The sequence below is a fragment of the Micropterus dolomieu genome, linkage group LG19 (assembly GCF_021292245.1).
Source record: "Micropterus dolomieu isolate WLL.071019.BEF.003 ecotype Adirondacks linkage group LG19, ASM2129224v1, whole genome shotgun sequence".
Taxonomy (NCBI): domain Eukaryota; kingdom Metazoa; phylum Chordata; class Actinopteri; order Centrarchiformes; family Centrarchidae; genus Micropterus; species Micropterus dolomieu.
In genome coordinates, this window is record NC_060168.1 from 24,789,621 (window position 1) to 24,812,872 (window position 23,252).

Here is a 23,252-nt window from a genome sequence, read left to right on the forward strand (position 1 = left end):
TGACTGATGCTTCGGAGTCGAGCAGGATGAAAGCCTGGGAAGGCTAGAGGGGTCCCAAAACACGGTGTCCTGGATGTTAGCGGTTGCGCTAAGAGAAACAATCTGTTTGGCTTGTACTGAAGCCACATCCATAAAGCCAGTCAGCAGAGAATCTTTCTCTTTGAGTTCCTCTGAAAGTCGTCGGATGTCTTCCATAAGGTCAGCAATCTTTTTGTTCGCTTTCTTAAGGAGTGTGCAGTCCTCAAGGGGCAGAGTTATCTCGGCTAGCATAGTCACCGGAGCTTTGTTGTGGTCAGTAGCGTTGATCGCGTTTTTACGGTCATCTAGCTTAAAATCCATGTCGGATGACTAAAATCCTTAACCCACGTAAAACTTAAATAAAGTTAAGTTAAATAAAAAGGATATAAAAAATGTAACGGAAAAAAAAGAGTGGATTAAAACTGGATAAGAGTCCGGTTTAAGACGGAGCTTCCGACAGGTGGCTACAGACGCCAACGCATGCGCAGAGTGCAGATTACGTCAGCAATTACGTCAGAGATCTTGTGACAAAATGTCACTAATCTGCACAGTTGAGTTGTTAATGAATACTATGCGTATTTAAAATTTTTGATTAAGGAGCTGTATTGAGGAGCATATATTCGTGCAGCACTTCCTGGCTCACTCCCTCTTTCTCTCTCTCCTTCTCTCTCAAGGAACAAACCTGTCTGTTAGAACGTTAGAATAACCCCCCCCCCCCCGCTGTTATTCATGTCAAGTAATATAGTAACCCAACGAAGGTTAAAGTCAAGGGTGTTGTGGTGGCAGCCCGGCTGACGGTGAGTGTCCTGGTTTTTTTCTCCTTATCAGTTATTCTGCTTTTTTCTTGGTTTTCTGTTCCCTGCCTGCCTCCCTGTGTTTTCTCCCCTGTGTGTGATCTCTCTCCCTCTGCTCCTGAGCCCAGCCAACGACCCGCACCTGCACCTCATCAGCCACCTCGTCAGCCTGCCACACCTGCCAGTAGTCAACCTCAAGCCCGCCTGTATTTCAACCCCGGTTCTCCACACCATCCTCGCTTGATCGTCGTTGCTCCATACCCAGTGCCACCTCCACGTACAGGCTCTCCTGTTTCTTGTTTTTTTCTCACATTTCCCCCGTGCTTTGTCTCTGTCATCTCTAACCCTGTCTCTCTGTTTCCCTCCCAGGTACACTCACCCTCATCCTCCGTTCAGTCGGCTGTGCTCATCCACCGCCCCTCTCCTCCTCGGACCTCCCCCACGGCGTCCTCCCTGTTCTCCCACCGCTCCTCGCTTCCTCGGCCCCAGTGTTCCCCCGCTCCCTGGCCCCCAGTCTCCTTGGTTCCCCGTACCTGTGTTCTCCCGACATCCACCTCTCCCTCCACTCCAGTCTCTCTACCCCTTTTTCCCTCAATAAACCTCCTTCCCTCAGAGTGCTGCGTTTGGGTCCTCTGTCCCCACACCACACAACCTCATAACAAAGGGAAACTGGACTTGGTTGAAGATACTGGAAGACATTTCGTCCCTCATCCAAAGGACTTCTTCAGTTCTGACTGACTGGCAGGGAAACTCAGCTATTTAACCTCAGTGTGGTTGTTTGCCAGGGTCATCAATACTGCTGGTTCGTTAGTGTTCCTGGTTGCTGTAACGACAGTCGTTACAGTCGTTAAGACTACCTGTGGCCAAGACTGAACGACAATCGTTGGTATCTTCACCTGAGGCCAATAGGTTACGTTTGTTAAGTTTCCTGGGAAGTGATGAAAGGACTGCATTGTAAGTGGGGGATAAGTGGTGGCGTAGACCCCCTCCCCTGTTCAATGACGGCTTCTCAACCCTGGTGTAGATGCTTCCTTGACACCTCTTTCAAATCATCCATCTTCTCTGTCTAAAATGTGCACCTGGTGGTCCTCAAACGAGTGTCCTCTGTCCTTCAGATGTAAGTAGACTGCAGAGTCTTGACCTGAGGAGTTGGCCCTTCTGTGTTGAGCCATGCGTTTGTGTAGTGGTTGTTTAGTCTCCCCAATATACAGGTCTGTGCATTCCTCACTGCATTGGACCGCATACACTAGATTGTTTTGGATGAGGGATGAAACGTCTTCCAGTATCTTCAACCAAGTCCAGTTGCCCTTGATTTTAACCTTCGTTGGATAACTATGACCTGGATGACTGAGAATCTTCATAGACATTAGTGTACCTTAACCACAGTGTATTTGGCATAAATATGGGCTTTCCTTAACCTAAACCATACCTTAGCTGTCATGAGGAAATATTGTAGAAAGCGAGAATTTCAAAAATGTTAGCACCACATGTAAAAAAACTGTGTCACTGAACATAACCCAGAGTGTTACAGACCACGCAATATCAATGTTTTTGTCTGGTGGTAGTGTTATAGGGTAAGATGCCAGACAGTTGTGTTCAAAGAAACAACAGCAATGGTGCTTTCTTGACAAATGACTTAGGGCCTGTGTCCACCAAAGCGTTTTTTGCCAGCTGAAAACGCCACCTGCTGTTCTGAAAACGCCAAGCTGGGAGCGTTAGGGTGCGTTTTGGAGGCGCAGTTGCAAGTAGGGTAGCCTACTTAATTTTACTGAATGTAAAAATGTCACCACAAAGTATGTAGGCCTACTTGCTCTGGCCTTTGCTCTGCATGAAGAGAAGGCTGAAACATAAGAGCACAGACTGTCCGTATGTGGGTTCATGAGATTTTGCGGGCGAGGAAACACCTCGTCGAGTAGGCACATCGCTTCGTTCAAGATCGGATGTGCTCGGTGCGGTATTTGTCCCGCCCCTCCTGCACTTTGATTGGACGGCTGGGTAAAAAGTGACAGTGACGAGCGCAGCGTTTTTCCCAAAGTTGAACATTTTTCAACTCTCGGCGACAGGAAAAAAACGCTCAGCGCTCAGCGCCCAGCGCAGAACAGACGCTCAGCGCCTCGTCACGCTCCTGGCGTTTTTACCAGCAAGTAAAAACGTGGCGTTCCCATTGGAATGAATTGAAAAAAGACGCTGGCGTCAGAAAAAAACGCTTTGGTGGACATGGGCCCTTAGAGGAAATAATGGCTCTCCACTCGAAGTAGCAAAGATGGAATGGATGGATGTTTGCCATTGTTACAGGTTCCCAAAACCTCTTAGGATAGACTGGTTGTGAGACTAGGGTTCGCATCCTACCAACAATCAGTGTTGGTTTCTTTTAACCCTGACCATAAGCTTCCCGTAACCAAGTAGGCTTAGTTGTCTAAAACTTTACCGAACCTTAACTGTACAGGCAGCAAATCAGAAATTGTTCATGTATATCATTTTTGTAATGGTTGTAGGGGTTGTTTTGGAAGGTACTACCTATTAAAGACACAAAAACTACCTCTTTTTTGTGTGGTGAGAACTTGTTGTAAGATTTCCACGAATAAAGACACCACTGGACCGAAATTTGAAAGTTGAAGACTTCCACATCTTTATTCCATTTGACTTCACTGTCTCTCAATGTCCATTCACGACTTCTTGATGTGAGGCTGGGGGATTTGTATCACTGCTTCGGAAACCTCACATATGTAATTTCCCTAGAATTGAGAAAAACTGCTGGATTTATATTGGCGGCCATGTACTTCATCTTCCATCATCATCCACAGTAAACAATTCCATCATCTGTGATATGATTGGATTCCTCTGACAGCTTTGTTCACCAAGCACCCTGATTAGCAGTGACATGATTGGTATCAATCTGGGATGAGGATGTACTTTGTGTGTCTGTGTGAATGTGTGCACTATTTGTACCATTGTGTTGCATTCATAGTCCTTGTTCGTGTGTGCTTTTATGTGTTCAGATTTAGGATGTTTGTTACAGGGGATAGACCGGGGTTCCAGAATTTAATTTCCTTCAACATAATTAGTTAGTGTGTTTAATCATGTCTATCACAAGACCTATTGGCAGACTGATTCAATGCTTCCCTCTGCTACCATCTGGAGCAGAGGGGTGCACACACACAAGCAGTCCTACCACAACATGATTCCATCAGTGAGCAACCACTGCTGGCTGAGCAATTAATGAAAGGACAGAGGAAGGGAAGGAGGATACACTAGCTGTGTTTCCATCCAATGAATACCAATAAATAATGCTTTATCATTTTTTTTTTTGAAAAGGAAGGTAAACTGCACAATTCTGACTGGAAATTAAAAAAAACAGCTACCCATTAGCCTGACTCACAACATTTTTGATGATAAAGAAATTAGAAAATGAACAGTGATGGAAATCCATTGAATACACAGTGAGAGGCTGTTGTTCCTTTTATGATAACACTACTTCAATAGATAATTTTGGATGTTTTGATCAATTGCGACCATTGTGAGGTAAATGGTAACAGAAACCACTAACCAAAACCCTGTTTCAGATTTATTGAATAATAAATTCTAACTTTCATCTGACACGAAAATGACAACATTTGTCTATGAATTTCAAAACCATTTGAAATCACTGTTGATAAAAAAATACATTTTATTATGTAACAATTGTATGGTTAAGGTATAGTTAGGTTTAGCAACAAAATCGCCAAAAGATCTTGGTTTGGGTTAAAATGACATCTTCTTAAAGGTTTGGGGAGATTCGTTGTCATGAATACAATAACAAATACGTGGTTACTGTTACAGACTGATAGTGGTCATGGTTAAAAGAAATCAATGTTGACTGCTGACTGAAACAAACAGCAGTCATGTTCTGTTGAACCATCGTCCACCACAACGTCACAGCTAGAGGGCTTCACAGTGGAACGTATACACATGTCATTTCGTGGAACTTGCTCAAATGAGTGATGCTGCTGTTTTTCTTGGAAGGACAGTCTCCAAAAACATTTGGTGATCGAAATTTCTTCAAATATTTGCTGCTGCACATTTGCATGAACTTTGAGTCTGCTTACATTTCTATCCCCATCCCCCACTTTCTTATTTTGGCTATTGAGCACACATTTAGATAAATACCAAACAAAAGTTGGACATTAAAACAGAAACAAGGAAGAAAAGAATGGTGTAACAATTGGAAAATGACAGAGGAAGACTGTATAACTGCTGAAATGATTCAAAGAAGATGTACAGAGGAGTGACTGAGGAGAAGCAATAGAAGGAAGGGCTAAGGGATAAGAGCAAATGTTGGGAAAACCTGCAGTACTGTTGATGTAGGATTAATGTGGGGTGGATGGACATCTGCAGTGGCTGCCACTGCATATAGCCTTCATGCAGTAATGGACTATTTATACAATACAGAGTTGGCTTTGAATTGCAAATGATGAGTCTGCTTTTACGGATATTCATGGGTACAGGAATCCATGTCATGTTTTATGCATAATTATAAGTCTAGCTCTGTTTGTTGTGTTCCAGACTGAGATGGGTTTATGCTTACAAGGACAAGTGGCTTTCCATCCAGGTTCAAGTCTTTTGCATATCAAATTAGACCAAGTGAATATAAACATACATTAGCTTGAAGTGGATTTATACCTTTTTAAACTCTATTAGTAAGGAAAATGAACAGTAAAAGGAGATGGAAGCGTTTGTCTAATGTTAAAGTTCCTGTTAAACCAGGCGACCCTGCAAAACTTTATAACATTTATTTGACACACTATGGGAAAACATACAGAAGTGTATGTGGTATCTCTGTCTCTAGCTGAAACTACATCAAAATTGAACTCACTGTAATGAAAAATGCAGCTGTTGGGGGAAGGCTGTCTAGCTAATCATGCTATAATTTAGAAAGAGCTATTGACATTTTCTCCCTCCTGTCTCAGTTGGTCAAGGCCTTTAATGAATTAGCCACATCCTGCCATTTAAGCAAGAGCGTAGGGGGTTAGTGCAAAGAATGATGGGAATCTGAGTACACAGTTTCAGGAAACTGTCTATTGTGCCTTCTCACCCCCATTATTGCTTACATATTGGTGCAAGGCACAATATGCTTGGACGGGGAAGAAATGACATGGTGAATGTGTGTGCATTATCGTTTCTTGTGTCACCTTCATTTATAGATGTTCTGCTATCAAAAGAAAGTCCCTTATAAATCTTTTTCATATATTTTCAAACACACTCTTACTAGATACATGCCTGGCTCTTGTTGTCCATTGTTGTGGTAAACATAAAAACCATTGAAGAAAAAACATCTGCAATGACAGAGACACACAACAGTGCAGGTAAGAAACTGTGTGTGTGTGTGTGTGTGTGTGTGTGTGCGCGCGCACAGCCGACACAATGTTCTTACCTCTCTCTAAAGAGCTGTAGTCATAATTCAAACAAACGGCCATCCTGCACTGCATTGTGGGTAGGGAAGCGTGAAGTGTGGAGGCGTTTTACGAGGGAGAAGAGAAAGGAGAGGATGACACGAAGGAGAAAGATAAAAAAGTAATGCCATGGGGTGGGTTCTTTTTTGTTCTTACACTGATGTATTGTTTGAAAAAATTACATATTACATTTTCTAAACATTTCCTTCCAAACTACACAAAGGTGCTTATGTATGAGTGTGTAGATGGTGAGCATGGTTGGACCCAGTGGGAAGAATGACTTAAATTTTTATCATAATAGAGAGCGAGAAGTCAGGCAGATGGAAAACAAGGCACATTATGAGGACGTGATGGGTATAGAAGATTAAAAATGTGTCTGTGTGGGCAGTGAGGTCTAATGTGAACGTATATGAAACAGTTATACCTGATCTAAGGCATCCATGCTTCTCTGTAATCCAACTAGATCTATATGCCTCCCAGCATGAGTGAATCACATATGCTGTGATTTAAGCTTGACTACTGTACACATACAGTATCTGTGGTTGATCACATTTATGCCTGATTCTCTGTCTCTCTTCACTGTAAGCAGAACATTTCAGTAGCTAACTACTGAGTATTGTATTATAACCTGTATATTGGTCTTAAATCACGGCTATTCAACTATATTGTTCAGGAGGGCCAGAAATTTCCCTGAGTTATATATGTACACTTGACACAATGCGCCACCACATTTTCAATAAGTTATTTTGCCATATTGGAAAAGCCTAATCATAAACTAAAAATGAAATTAGGCCAAGTAATTTAATTTAATTTTCTTTGCAACACAAGCTGTGATATAGCCCCGAAAGTAAACACATTTTAGTGTAGGGCACTCCATGATGACAGTTTAAGGAAGGAGAGAAATGTGTAATTTTCAACATCACTACCTGCACACCTAACTTTCTTAATGACCACTTACTACATGCATTTAAGTGTGTGAATTAATTGTTTTTCTTAATTTTATGTTTTTTCAAACCAGCTTGCCTCAAATTGTATCCCTAAAGATGAATACATTTTGAATTGAATTGAATGAGTTGTGACACCACCCATTTAAAACAAGATCTTTGCAACATGTCAAACAATGTTGTGGGGGATTTTTGTTTTGTACTTCAATGAACTCAGGGGTAAAATGTTAGTGTTGAACATTGTTAAAAATATCTTTATATCTTTCAATCAACTAGAAAAGTGATACTGTTAAGAAGCTACTTATGTATTCCTCTCTTAATGTTTTGTTAATTTGTGTGCGAGCAAAGGAAACCTGCTACCAGTGATCACACTTGACACAGATAAGTTGAGAAAAAAACTGGCCGATTCTATGGTGTCTTGTTTTTCAGAAGGGACCAGACACTTTTCCCTGCTATGCCCTGACTTTGTTATAAGCTCAGGAGCAGCAAAGAAAGCAGAGGTGTTAGATGCCAAAAAAAGCCATGTTGTGGGAAATTCACTGGTGTGGTTAACATGATGACTTTCCTGGCAAGGCCAGACAAGACAAGACAAGACACGACCAGACAAGGCATGACCAGACAAAATCAGATTATAGAAAATCTGATTAGATCAGATTAGATACGGTAAGATAAGCATCCAGAATATGACGTACAGTAGATAAAACCATAGAACACCAAGCGTATTACAAGAATTCTGGCATAGTGCTTTCTATCCATTCTAACTCTACATTTACCTTCATCATCTTTTTGACTGACAGGTTGAGTTTAGGGGAATGACAGGACCAGCAGTCAGCACAATGTATAAGGGAGAACACACGTACACACACCTATGCACAGATGTATGGCATATACCTGTCTCCCTAGGTTAGCAGAAGTCTACAGTAATCGCATTTGCCAGGTTCTTGGCAGTTTCAGCAAAGCAGTCAATCTGATAGCAGGGTCAAAAGGGTCCATGAATATGTCTGTGTGTGTGTGTGTGTGTGTGTGAGAGACAGAGAGAGAGAGAGAGAGGTGCAATAAATGGCATTCGAAACAATGCTAGCCGCTAGGCAGCATGAAAGGGAACAACCAAGAGAGACCCTGCCCTCTGACAAACAAAGTGAGTGAGACAGAAAGAGAGATATACATAGATTTAGAGTGAGTGAGAGAGGCAAAGAGTCACTGAGAGAGACAGAGGAGCAAGTGAGAGCGATGGAGAAAGATACAAAGTGAGAGTGGGAGAGAGAGAGAAAGAAAGAGAGAGAGAGAGAGAGAGAGAGAGAGAGAGAGAGAGAGAGATGAGAAAATCAATGTTGTGTCCACCAGGGACAGAATGTCACAATGTTTTTTTTTTTTACTCTGTGGTAAAATGGAGGGTTGGAGCTTTTTACTGCAGGAGTCACCTTGTCTAATAGAGGGACGGATGAGGGGGTGAAAAGGGAAAAAGAAGGAAATAGTGAGGAAAGAGAGGGAAAGAGAATTTAAGGGAGGGGGCTAGTTGGGGAAGATGAAAAGGAGGGATGGTGAAAAGGGGGGGTATATATAAGGATAGATTGGGACGGAAGGAGAGCAGAAGAAAGGGAAAGAAAGAGAGAGTGAGAGTGAGGGAAACAGACAAAATATTGACAGACACATGGTGAGAGAAACAAGAGGAAGAACAATTAATGAAGGGAAGTAAAATCGTTGGTGGGAAGAATGGAGGATGAAGGTATGATGACAGATAGAGAGAGAGAGGTGATGGAAGAGAGGGAAAGGAGAAAAGTGATGCAATCTGAGGGGGAGGAAAGGGGGAAGGAAAATATGGAGGGAGGAAAAAGGAGAAAGTGTAAGAATGTAGTGCTGACAAGAGGAGAAACTAGAGACAGAAAGACAAGGAGAAAAGGGAGGAGGAGAAGGAGGAGGAGGAGGAGGAGGAGGAGGCGGTGCTGTAAAACGTCAAAAAGGAGGAGGAAGAAATTAATGACCTGAGTCACTCCTAATTTTGGCAGAAAAAAAAAAAAGATTCATTTTGTAGGTCAAAGCAATTTAGCATGAAACATTTTAACGGGGGAAGAGACAATTTTACCGTCAATTTTGATTGATATGACTTTCTAGCTTTGGCAGAAAGTGAAGAGCTGTGTTAGAAGAGAGACACAGGTGTTAAAAAGGTAAGGGCAGGGTGTAGAATTTGAGAGTGGAATATGTCCATTGTGCAACGTCTGGAAACTCATATTGAATTTCACCTACTGTACATTGTGGTTGTTCAGTGGGACAACCATAGGAGACTGTGGTTATACTGGGCAGCTCCCAGGTGTAAATGTGTGTTAATGTATGGATGTGACACAGGTAATTACTCTGCAAACCTTCCCTGGATAAATACAGATTAAATACATTATATCAACATGGAAGGTGTAATAATGCAGCTAAGATTTTTGAAATTTTTGAGTCATCATGTACACTATGTGGATTTGTGATGCTATGAACTGTTTTTTTTTAATGTGCTATGTCTACTGTAATGTTTCTTTTAACCTCCTATCCTAAAGCACCTAGGCTTTGAAAGGTGCTATAAAAATACAGTTTTACTTACTTATTAACTAAGATGTGATTTGCTCTGCAGTTGGTTGTTTTCTGGCAAATGGTTTTGAAATACTTGAGTGAGTCCAAAGTAAAACAGGTATCGTGGTGAATACTGTTTAGTTTGGATTGTGTCTGATGTGAGAGGGGAGAGTGGATTAAATGATCAGAGGCCAACCTGAACTGAAAGGTCTGGAGTCCAGCCATGAGAACTGACACTCTCTCACTGACATACACACACACCAGTAAAGAGCACAGAGAACAGGCACTTTCAGGTTCATTTAACTTAAGAGTAATAATCTCCTGTGGACTTTGGCGGCCATATTGAACTTACATCACACTTGGGAGAGGAAAATAACCCAAAGAGCACATTTGCCTGTAGCCTAACTCTGAAATACTGATCTGTAACAAGATGCATATTAATCAATTCACAGATTGCCCAATAACAAAAGCGCTATAAACACATAGATCTTAACAATTCAAGCACACATATTAGTTCATATTTTAAGGTGATACATGTATTTGGCTGATTATACAGATGTACTGGAAATAAATTTAAGTAACTGTTGTAATTGTCTCTGTGAGTGCTTGCTAAGCTTAGCTAAGCAATGTTTTTGCTAGAGGGGTGAAATATTGTGATGACTGTGCCAAGCCAAACCTGGGCCAGGAATTCTTAAGTTCTCTGTTGGTAAGAATCTATCTGAAGTCATTCTGTTGTGTGTGAAAGCACTAGTTTGATGTACATCGGGGGTACAAAATAACATAAAACTACTGAAAAGGAAAAAGGACTATTAAACTAATCTCTAAAGTAACTTAATCACTGCTACAAACACTGCTACCAAGTTGGATGTCAATTAGCAGCACTTGTCAGAATATTTGTGGGTGGGGAAACAATCTCACCACAAGGTTCATTTAGTGGCCGTTCTGTAGCTTTTGATGATAGCACAAGATCATCAGCAGATATTCCATTTTTTTTAAGCACTTTAAGGACTTCTCATCCATGGTGACTTAAAGCTGAGTTTCACAGTTCATTGTTGAAATCGTTAAGAAAACAATTTCACCACAAGTTTTACTTTGAAACTGTTCTGGGGCTTTTAATCATACTGCATTGTCTTCATTGGCATAACAGAATAAAATAAATGATCATTTATTTTCATCTAGCACTCTTCTGGTGGATATATATGACAGATAGAGTTGTCATTAAATCAAATATGACCCATCTTTGCATCAGTGTTAGCAATGATGATTTATTTAATTAGTTAAAATCCATTTCTATGAACGTTTTATCGTATTTGTATAATGTACTTTCAGCCTTCCAGCCACACATATGTATATGTAAAATAATGTGTTTATTATTATTATTTTGACATTGAAACAATATTCCAACAATTTGTGTATTATATCACAATCATCCACTTAACACTCTCCTTCTCTCTTTTTTATGTTTTTATTTCCTGTCAGTCAACAGCTGTAGTAGTGAAATAAGGCTTGCGAGCATCCAGAAGGATGGGTTATTATGTTTTTGCATCTTGTAGTTATTATGCTCTGCTCTGTTATTCTATCCAGTTCTTCCTTATTTCCCTCTGTCATGTCAGTCATGGTTGTTAAACACAATGGGAAACTTTAATTTACACAAAAAAAGATTTGTTGAGCAAATCTGCTTTTTTCAGTATTATCTAGCTTTATTGTCCTATATTGTTACAAAACTCAACTGTCCTACACATCCACAATCAGCGCCTGGTCATTGTTCTTCAAAACAATTCAATTGTTTTCTATTCTATTCTATTCTTTCTAACCCTGTATCAAACTCTCTCGCATTGAGGACATTGTTTACACCCAAGAGTCTGTCTAGTTTCCTATGCAGCAAAAGACCTGATTGATCAGACATTATTGATGAGTAGCATTGACTGGCAGCGTATTGAACACACTATTGGTGATTAGAACGTCATGAATAAATGACAGGGGGGTATTGAGCACTTGATGCGAGGACAAATCCTCTCTGGACAGGAAGAGAGGAGATTAGAAAAGTGGGAACATTGGGGGAGGGGAACAAAGTGGAGTCGAAGGTGTGAGGAGAAAACGGGAGGAGGAGAGAGAGAAGTAATGAAAAGCAGAATGCTAAATAGAGTGAGGAGGCACAGTGAAGATGGAAAGAACAGCAACATCATGAGGAACTGGAAAATGTGTCAAGGTGTTTCATTTATAAGAGAAAATCTAGCAGTCACTGTACAACATAATCTAAACCAAATTTGTGACACATAAATAAGTTTTGATGCCATATCTAGGAATAACACTGAATTCTTCCAATTCTTTGTGATTAAAATTTAAATATGAACACCGTAGGTACAGGTTGTGTATTACTATCAAATGTATTATCCATAACATGCAGTTTCTCCTTTTTCTCCCTAACATAACTTTAATGTTGGATAAATTATCTTACTCCACTCTGTCTAACAGTAAAACACATGCCTATATACTGTGTTCACAGTGAGTGAAATATTTAAAACACAAACCATATCATACACATTTCCACAAAATTCAGCCTGCCAAATTTAAAATGTCTGAAAACATTGAAATCTCTACCAGAATCTGATTTAAAGATACTGGAGAAGGGTTTAAACAGCATGTTTCTGTACTAACCGAATTACCAGTTGGTCAGTGAGGTTCAAGGGCAACATTAAAATAAACTGCAGCAGTAAATGAGATAAACTTCTGTGTGAGATAATGGTAAAAATTGGGCACAAAAACATAGAAAACAGAAAGGAAAATATAGAGGTGCAGGAAAACAAGATGTGGGAGAAAGAAAGCTGGAGGATAGAAAGGGAGTAATTGTGCTTACAGGTTCTTGACACTTGTGATTCCTCTGAAAGCTTTCCTCGGAACCGCCTGAATCTGGTTCTCGCTGAGGTCACTGGAGAGAGAGATACAGAGGGAGAAAGAGAGACATTAGCTGTGGTATTCCAGGCACTCAAAGATATATGGAGTCAAATGATAAACAAAACCACAAACATTTGATCTATGCCACACACACACACATGAACACATATACACAACCAATTACAGTACAAAGGCACAGAAGGAGAAAGAGATGGAGAGAGGGAGCGAGAGAGGGGAAGGATGATATGACATTTATGATCAGTGGAACAATTTGGTCCAAAGAGCTTCAAAGACAAAAGGAACAACCAGAAATACTGCTGGCACGAGTCCATCTACTGCCTTGAAGTGTGTGTGTGTGTGTGTGTGTGTGTGTGTGTGTGTGTGTGTGTGTGTGATTAATGGAGAGGCTGTGGCGGATAAAGAATGAGAAAAGAGGAAGAGAGAATCAGAATAAAATGGAGAGTGTGTCTGTTGAAAGTGTGTGCTTCGTATGTTTTTAATGTAAAACGTTTTTTTTTCTAACTTACAGCGCAGTGTTGCTCTGGCAGACAAATGAAGCAATCACATCCTTTCTGAGAAACCCAAGAACACACCCACATTTTAATACTACCATCAAGCAACATGTTTATTTTTTTCTCCCTCTCCATAATGACTCTTTTCCTTTTTGTCTCAAACACACACACACACAGACACACTACAAATTGGCACGCTAAAGTTTTTTTTTTCCTTTTTCTTCCCCTGTAATGAATACCGATATGAGCCAAATGATTTTTGACATGACACAACGGTCTAGCCTTAACTCTGTTAGTGTTGTTTGTTTGGGGAGAAGGCCTGGCAGGCAAACCGGGTTCAGAAAGCACAATATAATTAGAGAGAAAGACAAAGAGAGGTATGAAATATCAGACAAGCTAATCACCCTATATTCCTGCCAGTCAGGCCTGAGTTGGATCCACACGTACACACACATGCATACTGTACACACATGTGCTAACAAAGCCAATCAGCGGCAGCACACAAATACATGACCACGCGGAGCAGACATTTACCTGGACTTTTCTGTTTGCCCTTGACCCACACACACACACCCGCGCGCACACACACACACACACACACACACACACACACACACACACACACATCCTGGAAATTAGCCAACTTCTACGCGGAGAAAGGTAATTATGTACCAACAATATTTATAACATTTTCCTGTTACACTGTTAAGAAACGCTGCCTGTGATTGGTCAATTTTCACAGACAGGCAATCACACACACACACACACACACACACACACACACACACACACACACATATTCATGAACCCCCATGTGCCCACGCACATATACCTTGGAAAAAAACCTACTCGCACATGAAGTCACATACATACTGTTATGCTTACGCTGTCTAATTTACATTCACGCACACATTCACGTACACAGAAGGAAAATAGGTTGTGCATTATTCCAGAGCCAATCAACTTTTATTAGGGCTGTGAATGTTAATTGGCAAGCCGTGCTCGGAAAACAGAAAACTAATTTCCTCAAACTAACAAGGTTTCATCGTTTTGGACGTTTCCCTTTCAGCCCTGTGTTTTCTGGCTCATTCCTTTTGTTTGACAAGAGATGAGCGTTCCCTGTTTTCTCTCCCCAGGCCTTGATGGAAAAAGTATGTGCCTGGCATTGTATACTCTTTAGGCAAAGAAAATATGTGCTTTTATGTGCAATTTTGCTGAGCGCTTGCGGTAACACAGGAGCACAAAAAAGGCAAACATTTGACAGACAGGAATGGTATGATATTTTAATGTGCAGCACAGCCGGAAAATATTGCTCTTGTTTACACTTTTTGTTGTGAAGGTTTTGACACGTTTTCGGTAGGGATGGGATTTTTTAGAAAAGGAGGATTTCTTACTTTTTTTTTTATGTCTTTGTTGCTCCCATGGTGACGTCGACACCGCAAAAAGGAAACCGATAGAAAGCAAAGCTACAATTGTTCTCCATGACGCACTCCTTTTCTCTTTCATTCTTGATAATCTATCATTCTCTCCATCTATCTACCTAGCTATCTAGCTATAGCCATAAATCTATCTGGTTTATCTCTATGATTTGCATGTCTTTTATTATTGTCCTGCCCTCTGTGGACTGCTGACAAACAGAATGGAGAATGATAACAAAAAAACGAGAAAGAAAGCAGGAGAATGAGAACAAGATAAAGGGAAAAAACATTAAAAAGTCATATTTCAGAAGAGTTCAATGGCTAATAAATCTTCTATTGTTTTGTTTACCCACTATGATATTTATTTGTTATTTCTTCTAACAGAAGGAAAGCCATCCAAGTCAAATAAAAGCCATTATGAGACTGTGTGTCTCCCTGTCAGCCTTTATGACTCCAGTTGAGTGACTGACACGAGCTCTGGGAGTCCATAGTTTAGGCCGCGATAATAAAACTCATATGTCACAAAGCATTGAATGACGTTTTCATCATACGGGTGGTTGCTGGTTGTCCATTGGTGCAATTGTTTTAAGGGCTATAAAAATAATTTATATCCAAGCTGCATCCAGTGGACTTAACGTTAGGGTGACATTTTGGGAGGTGTAAACAAAAGATGGACACCTTGTCAACTGTAACTCCAACTGTATTGGAAACTAGAGGAATACATGTTATTTCAATGTTGTGAGTACAACACGATTCAAAGCAGATGTTTGCTATCCTTAAAATGTATTTAAATTTTTATTTAGATACTTTATTTACATAAAGTTTAAATACTAAGGCAAGAATTGATTGTACAAATGCAAAAACAAAAACATCCCATTGCCAGATGCAGTAGATTTGCTGTAATTGTCCAAAACTGAAATATGTTGTGGTCAATGGCTCGACACAGGAAGTCACAAAAATGTGAAAAATAAATAAATAGATTTAAAAAATGACCCCAAAAGGCTGAATTTAGTAGCCATTGTTGACTGGTTTTCACCACCTCTATTTTGACAGAACGAAAAAATTTAATGGCAAAAATGTATTCATTGAAAACATGGTTTTAAATTCTTGGAACAAATATCCATTACTAAATCCTCAACAAACATTGTTAAGCTTGGGAAAAATGTCTTTAAGTATTATTTTCAAAAAGTTTAATACTCAAAATCACAGCTAACTTGCTTCGTCAGATTTGATGGAAAGTGGCCTGGCAATAAAAGCCGACAATCCAACAACTGTCTTTTATACATGTGCTGCTAAAACCTGATTGATGCACTACAAAAACAACAACTACAGTCTTAAGTCCCGTGGAATAACTGTCCCTGTTCAAACTTTGGCAGAAACTGTTCATGTAGGACCCCACTGCCCATAGCAACCATAGAAAATAGGCTATCAGGGGCTTTAATATTCAAGCATCCTTGATGCCATTTGATGCAATTTTGATAGGACAATATGTATTGGCAGATATTAAAAATAACTCTTTACTCTATCATAATGTATTATTATTGTCTGAACACATTTAACATCTAGAGCTATGTTATGGCTTCATGTAAACAGTTGTCCTCCTCTCATCTCTCTGTGAGTCATACCTGCTGACCTTTGAATAGAACGGAGGCTATCACCAATAGGAGATTGGCCTGTGATCTTTGAAAAGGACACTTACTGATAGACCACACAAACTCACACACACGCAGACATGGCTCATTTTGGATAGCGAGATGGTTTGTACACCAGTGTCAAGCAATCTGCTCCCACATTTCAATTATTGGATTTAGCCTTTTTGGTCCTCCTCTTTTGCTGCAGCGTTTGAGGGAGAGGGCAATTAATCTCCTAAAAATTCTATTAAAGAGAGGGATGGCTGTTTGAATTATACATCACTTCTATTAGGATGGCGGATTCTGTAAATTATAGTGATAGTGATCATGAAAACAACTGCATATTGTCTGAGGATTTGGGGGATCTCAAGAACTGGATGGAGACAAGACAAACAACGCAAAAGTTTACAAAAGTCTAAGTAAGCTAAGATTAGTATAGAACATGAAGAAGAGAACCAATGAGAAAAGGAGGGGGAAGACGAGGAGGAACAACAAACAGCAGCAGCAGCAGGAGAAAAACAGTCTTCCATTCCATTATCCACTCCATGTTTGCCATGGCTTTCTAAGTACTGTATAATGGATTGAATTTTGACCAAATGTCTTCCAGACCTTCCCCTTTCACCACAGAGACCCCCCGCCCTCGGTTAAAGTTTCCCCAGCCAAGACCTCTCATCTCTGGGCATGGTGACTCTCTATGGCCCCTAGAAGTCTGGAGGGATTGAGGATGACAGCAAGATCCTCTCCGGATTGGGATGGTGGTGGTGGTGGTCGGGTTGGTGAGTGAGGGTGTGTTTATGTGTGTGTGCTCCCAGCTATCACCTCCTCCATATTAAGTTCCATTATTCATGTGAGGAGAATAATAACACTCACCAGGTCACCCCTTGCCACTACGGATATTACTGTTAACCCTTTACCACACACACACACACACACACACACACACACACACACAAACACACACACAAAATGCTAAACAGACCATATTGTGCCTCATTGGACACTGGTGCCTTTTACAGGCATAAACACACACACACACACAGTGTACATGCAAACACACATTTGTATCCATATACTTCTCAGCAACACACATGCAGATATAAAAACAGAAAACATATGCACACACATCTCACTTTTTCTCTCTTTCAATCATACACAAACACCAAATTAACTTTCTCCCAGGCTATCACACCCTACACTTTTTCTGTGTAACAGTAGACACCAGATATTAGATGGATCCGCCCTCAGGCTCATCCAGATATGAGCCAGCACCACTGTGAACCATTAACCTGCAAGCAGGGGAGCGAAACAGGCCTGTTTGATTTTATATGACTATGTGTCAGATGGCATCACAGGAGGTCTCAGTTAGACAGAGATGACAAGGAGGCCAGCAAAGGTGTGTCTCAGCGGGTCAGGTAGAATTTGTGTGTCCCTGCGTGAGAGAAACAGCAGGCAAGTAAGAGTGGATGGGCGACAATGTCCAGTATGCATCCCTGTGAGTGTTTCTGTGTGTGTCTTTTATAAAAAGAAGAGTGACTGTAAAGGAACAAAGAAATAGAGATGACCCTTGGCCGGGCTCCAGGGGAGAGATGAAAAAGAGAGAGGAGAGGAATGGGGGAACAGTGAGGGAGAGGAAGAAAAGGGATAGAGAATGAAGACAGAGGTGGCATAATTTCTTTTTTGAAACCTGAGAGACCGTCAATGGTAAGCTCAAGTCTCTCACTTCTCTTTTCCATGTCTCACTTCTTTTTCTCTCACTTTCTTTTTCCACCCCTCCCCCTATCTCACTTTCTCTCTCTGTCTGTCTCTTTTTCTCTCCCTTGGGGACTATAACTGCATTTAATATTGTTCCATAAAGAGAGTAATAAATATCGACTGCTGGCTAGCTCATATTCACCATGTTTTTTTAAGGCACTCTACTGTAGGGTGAGACCAAAGTCATGCAGCAGGTATTACAGTGCTTACTGCCTGCACTGTAGAAGTGATTAAATATGCTGTGGTATCTGTAACCTTTGGAACTACTAAAGTGTCCCTTGTACTACTTTAACTTACTGTTAAGTACTGCCTTTAAGTCACAATAAATATATGGGAAGGTTTGCAATAGTTTAAATGTATTCCTGTAGCTGTAAAATCAGAATAACTCCTTCACTTCATGTTTGTGTGAATTGTGTTTGTTCATGTGAAGATTCATAGTAAAAAAAACTCCACTGATACATGAATTAATTTCCTCAGACAACTAACCAGTAAACTTATACTGAGTGTAGGTATGTTTTCATATGATCTAATGAATATATATGTTATCAAATTACAACAGCAGGGAGGTCTGCTGTCGCAATATGGCATCTGAGTGGAAATAACTCCTTTGCCTTTGTATATGATACCCTAACCATTATTTTTATTGGGCAGGTTGAAAAGGAACATATAGGAACTAACCTTCATGTATCCTAGGAAAACTTCCTGAGCATAAATGCTGCATTTTGGCAAAGCCACAGATATACACAGCTCAATGCATTAAAAAATGTAACCTTCCCATTGCAACCACAGTCTTCCAGTCTTGGCTACAGAGCCACTTTACTTGAGTGATTCTGACTTGTGCCAACAAACTTGGGGGATATATTATCCAACATGCTGGCAGTGCATTGCTGACAGTAGGACTGTAATAATGGGGACTTTTTTGATAATTTAAAGTTTTGCAGCTCAAAGTAATTTTTCAGTGCCAAATTTTGTCATTTGTTTGGGCTCAAAATTGATGATGGTCGATGGACTTTAAGTTTTTTCTCTTTTTCCAAGTTTACAAGTTCTTGTTTGATTCTTCTCAACACTGTAATTTTTAGCATGTATTTCTTCTAAACTGCATGTGTTCCCTGCGAGCTTAGTCTTCACATGATATGATAAATGTTATTTTAGGCAACTGGAAAATGTTCCTACAAAAAATACTTCCCATCAGACACATATTGCCTTTAAGTTTGCCCTCTGTATCTTGGTGTACTTTAGAACAATGGCGGTCACACAGAATGGCCACCCCTTTCTCTTTTCAGTCTTTATAATTCTTCATCAGTATTTTGACTCACTGCCCTTGCTTCGTCTTGTAACCCTCGCCTCATCCCTCCTCCTCCTCCCTTATTCAACCCCCCCGCTCCACTCTGTGTGATTTAATTATGTGGGAGCTTTATGAATAAAAATATTGCGCCCCTCTATTGATCATGGTGGACGGAGGATGACAGCCCGGGCTAGCTGGGATGGGACAGGACAGGACAGCCACTCTTTCTCTAACTCTCTCTATTACACTGATTTAAGTAAGTGTGTGTGTGTGTGTGTGTGTGTGTGTGTGTGTGTGTATGTGTGTGTAGACTGTAACTTGCTGCATGTCTGTGTGTGTTTGGGTGAACGTTTGTGTGTGTTTGCAAGTGAAACAACCATCAGGGCCAACAGGGAGCTGTAGCATCTAAATCAAGCTAAGCGTTCTCAAAAGCTCTCATGGGCCCTTGCAAATCCTTCGTTAGAGACACACACACACCTACATAGACACACACGCACATATGCACACATTCCACAAACGCCTCCTTTGATACATACACTGCATCAGCATTATAAATGGACATTGTCGGCACTTTTCGTTTCTCACCACCTCCCCCTCGTCCCTGCTCTTTCCCCTCCTCTAACCATCGCTCTCCGTAAGGCTGTAAGTATCTATTATGTTTTGTCGATACTGTAATTAAATTGGACAGCTTAATGCAATTCTCTGTGATCCATAGGCCTTTATGGATATAAAAGCTTTTCTGGCCCCGCGCCCAAAAGACGTCCAACAAATTTAGATGAGTTACTATTGGGGGACAAAAATTGTTGGAGAGGTTAAGGCAGCGGGGCGCACACATGGTCATTTGTAATTGGCTAATTCACTTTAATGTCCCTGACGCCATTTTGTTTTAAAACATTTTCTTATTTGAATTGTCATCTGCAGGACTAAGCAATATTACTACTCTGCTTCTCTTTCCTTTTTTTTCTCTTGTTAGTTCTTCCTTTTCTTCTAGCGCTTTAGCTAAGCAGTATTGCAGGCTCTTAGGGACATTTATGGAGCTAATAAAACTTCAGCAGCAAAGGATCAAGAGACGACATTAGAATGGACACAGAGAGGAGAGATAGATAGAGGGAGGGAGGGTGGATTAACAGGCAGGCGAGAAAAGATGGAGGGGTGGGTGGATAGATAGATTTGGAGACAGACATTAAAGATAGTAACATACAGTGAAAAAAGTAACATACAGTATAAAAGAAAACCTTCAATTCTGATCTTGAAGAAAATAGCTGCCAAAACTAAAATATTACCTATATTAATGCAAAATAAAATAGCTTTAAAATTTAAGTGTGATTTAGTGATTTAGTGAAGATTTAGTGGCATCTAGCGGTGAGGTTGCAAATTGTCAACTGTCCAGTCTACTGCCCCCCCCCCCCCCCCCCAAAAAAGACAGTAGCATACGGTGGTTCACACAGGCCAAAGATCTGAGACACTCAGATTTTATAATAAGATAGATATATTAAGAAATTATACTTTACTTAATTATTCAGGAAAACCAGCTATAATATCTGACCCGCAGCCAGATTATGGTGCTTTGAGAGCAGCAAAAAATGAAAATAAATAAATACTTGGATAGCGGTGCTGAAGTTGATCTCAGTCATGACAGCAACAGTTACTCACATAAATATTATGTATTATGTTCTCACCCACCCACCAACTGGATAAAAAAATTGCTCTGATGCAAAACTTATTTACCAACACCCGCTGTATATTATTACTTCTTCTTCTTCTTCAGACATATGTATTCAATGTAGTGATGAGCGTCTACACTACCAGAATTCTACAAGAAGAAGAAGAAAAACGTAGTGATGACATGTGTTGAGTAGTTTGTCCATTTTTGGCTACTGTAGAAACATGGCGGTGCAACATGGTGACAACCACGTAAGGGGGACCCGCGGTTAAGTAGATAAAAATAGCTCATACTAAGAAAACCAACACACAACAGTTCATTATGTAAGGTCTTTATACACCAATGAAAACATAGTTATCGAGCTTATATTGCATTTCTGTCATTAGATTCTCAGAAATATTACACACTGGACCTTTAATAGTATTCTATTATATTCATTACTGACATGACAACAGCTTTTGGGTGAGAGATGTTATTACAATTTAAAGTGTTGTTTTTCTTGGCTTCTCCCCTGTATTCTGAAAGCCAAAGAAGCTGAAGAATTTTCCCAACTCACAGAGGACTTTATAATCCTTAAATTAAGATTAAAACACGAAAATCACAAAAGTGAGTCTAACCAAAGGAGCAGGGATATCTCACCTTCTCTGCAGCGTAAAGAGAATGCAACGTTAGCTATCCCAGGGAGGTAGGTGATTTCTTCATCTTTTGAAAACTTGACAAGAATAATAAATTATATCGGTAACAAGAAAAGGCTGTGCTCCTGCCAGCAACAGATATTTGCACTGGTGAGTATGGAGCCTATGACTTATCTTCAACTTTTTGGTAAAACTTCTAATACATATAGTAAATGCTGCTTCTTGACCTGCAATGTTAAACCTGCCAAAATGACAATCTATGCTCTTTGAGTCAAATGGAGAGGAACTAAATTGATCATGTGTCCTCCGTAAATAATTATTCTTTCTAAATTATCATTGCAGCTTTGATCCTAAAATTAAATGTTGTCAATTGCCAGAAACAGAAGAAGTATACTGAGCTTATGCATGCTTTAAAACCCAAGTTGAATAATTTCAATGCATTGCAATGCAATACATCTGCATCAAGAAGATAAACTCGTAATGGATTCTCCCATGAGAAATAAATGATCCTCTGTTAGAAATGGATTTAAAGCATTACGGGTGATGGAGGATTTAGGCTGGAGATTCTCATTCTGAGAATGACCAAAGCTCCTTGACTAAATGGATTTGTTCTTTGGGAAATTGTTCAACCAGGCATAAGGCTATTTGAGAGTCCTTTAGTCCACAGACAGTTGTCTAAACTTCTGATTTGATATGCCAATCCTAGCATGCCATATCAAGTGTGTAAATAAAAAAAATGGGTTAAGAAATTTTAAAACAAAGAAGCGAATAAAGTCAAAAAGAAGTAAAGACCATCATTTTAGCAGGAATAAATCCTGTTGTAGGCAAAAATGATTAAACCCATGTGGTAAATGGCTTGGGAACATTTAAAGAAAATGGTGAAGCGCATTAATAAATGCTTGATGTAAGAACAGAAGATGGGTGCTGTATAGTCTTGCCATTGGAATGAGGATGAACCCAACAACCCCTGTTTGACTCTTTACTGAATGGCTAAATCGCTATCATGAAAGGCAAGATGGGCATGTTTTGAAGAAGATGGGTTGTTAGAGAGACTAAATAGAGGAAGGAGGCACAAGGAGAGAAAAAGAGGAAAGAAAAGGGTCGACAGGAGGCGAGGTGAAGTAATGAGGAGGGGTTATGAAGCTGGCAAGTAATGTGTGACAGGGGAAAGACGTAAAACATTGAAGGGAGCAGAGAAGATGGAAGGAATGCACAGAAACGAAGATGGGAAGGAAGGACATCCAATGAAGGGTGGGAAAAGAAAAAAGAATAAAGAGAAAGATATGTTTGAGCAAAGAATATTGGGATGAAAGGGGGGTAATGGAGGTAGGGAAAAAAGGAGCGAGGAGGAAGTGTGAATAAAGAAGCTGACTGTGGCATTTTGCCTTTATAAGCATCTGGGGAGCACCTCAGCACCCATAAATAATACACCACAAATTAGCAGATTGGACAGAAGAAGGGGACTGCTAGAAATGTGTGTGTATGTGTGCTGCCGAGAGGGAGTTCTTCTATGAATACGCATGCATGGCAGTGAATATGCACTACTATATGTGTGATTTGGGTGCGTGTCCATTTTAACACTATGTACTGCATGTTCAGTACCCAGCCTCATACCTGTGTATGCCCTGTGTATGTTTGCATGTGTCTATACGTATGTTGTGTGTGTATGTAAGGCATCTCCCTGAGTTTTGATCTGTCTTTCAGCAGGTCAGCGTTGTCAAGG

The 23,252-nt window shown here is 40.3% G+C and overlaps 1 protein-coding gene across 1 annotated transcript in view; it reads right to left on the minus strand.

The window, feature by feature from the left end:
* Positions 1-23,252, minus strand: part of slit3 (slit homolog 3 (Drosophila)) — a 270,903-nt gene that overhangs the window by 110,797 nt on the left and 136,854 nt on the right. Inside the window, exon 5 of the mRNA XM_046030828.1 lies at positions 12,596-12,667. Coding sequence (XP_045886784.1) covers positions 12,596-12,667 — 72 coding nt within the window. The remainder of the gene's footprint in view (positions 1-12,595; positions 12,668-23,252) is intronic.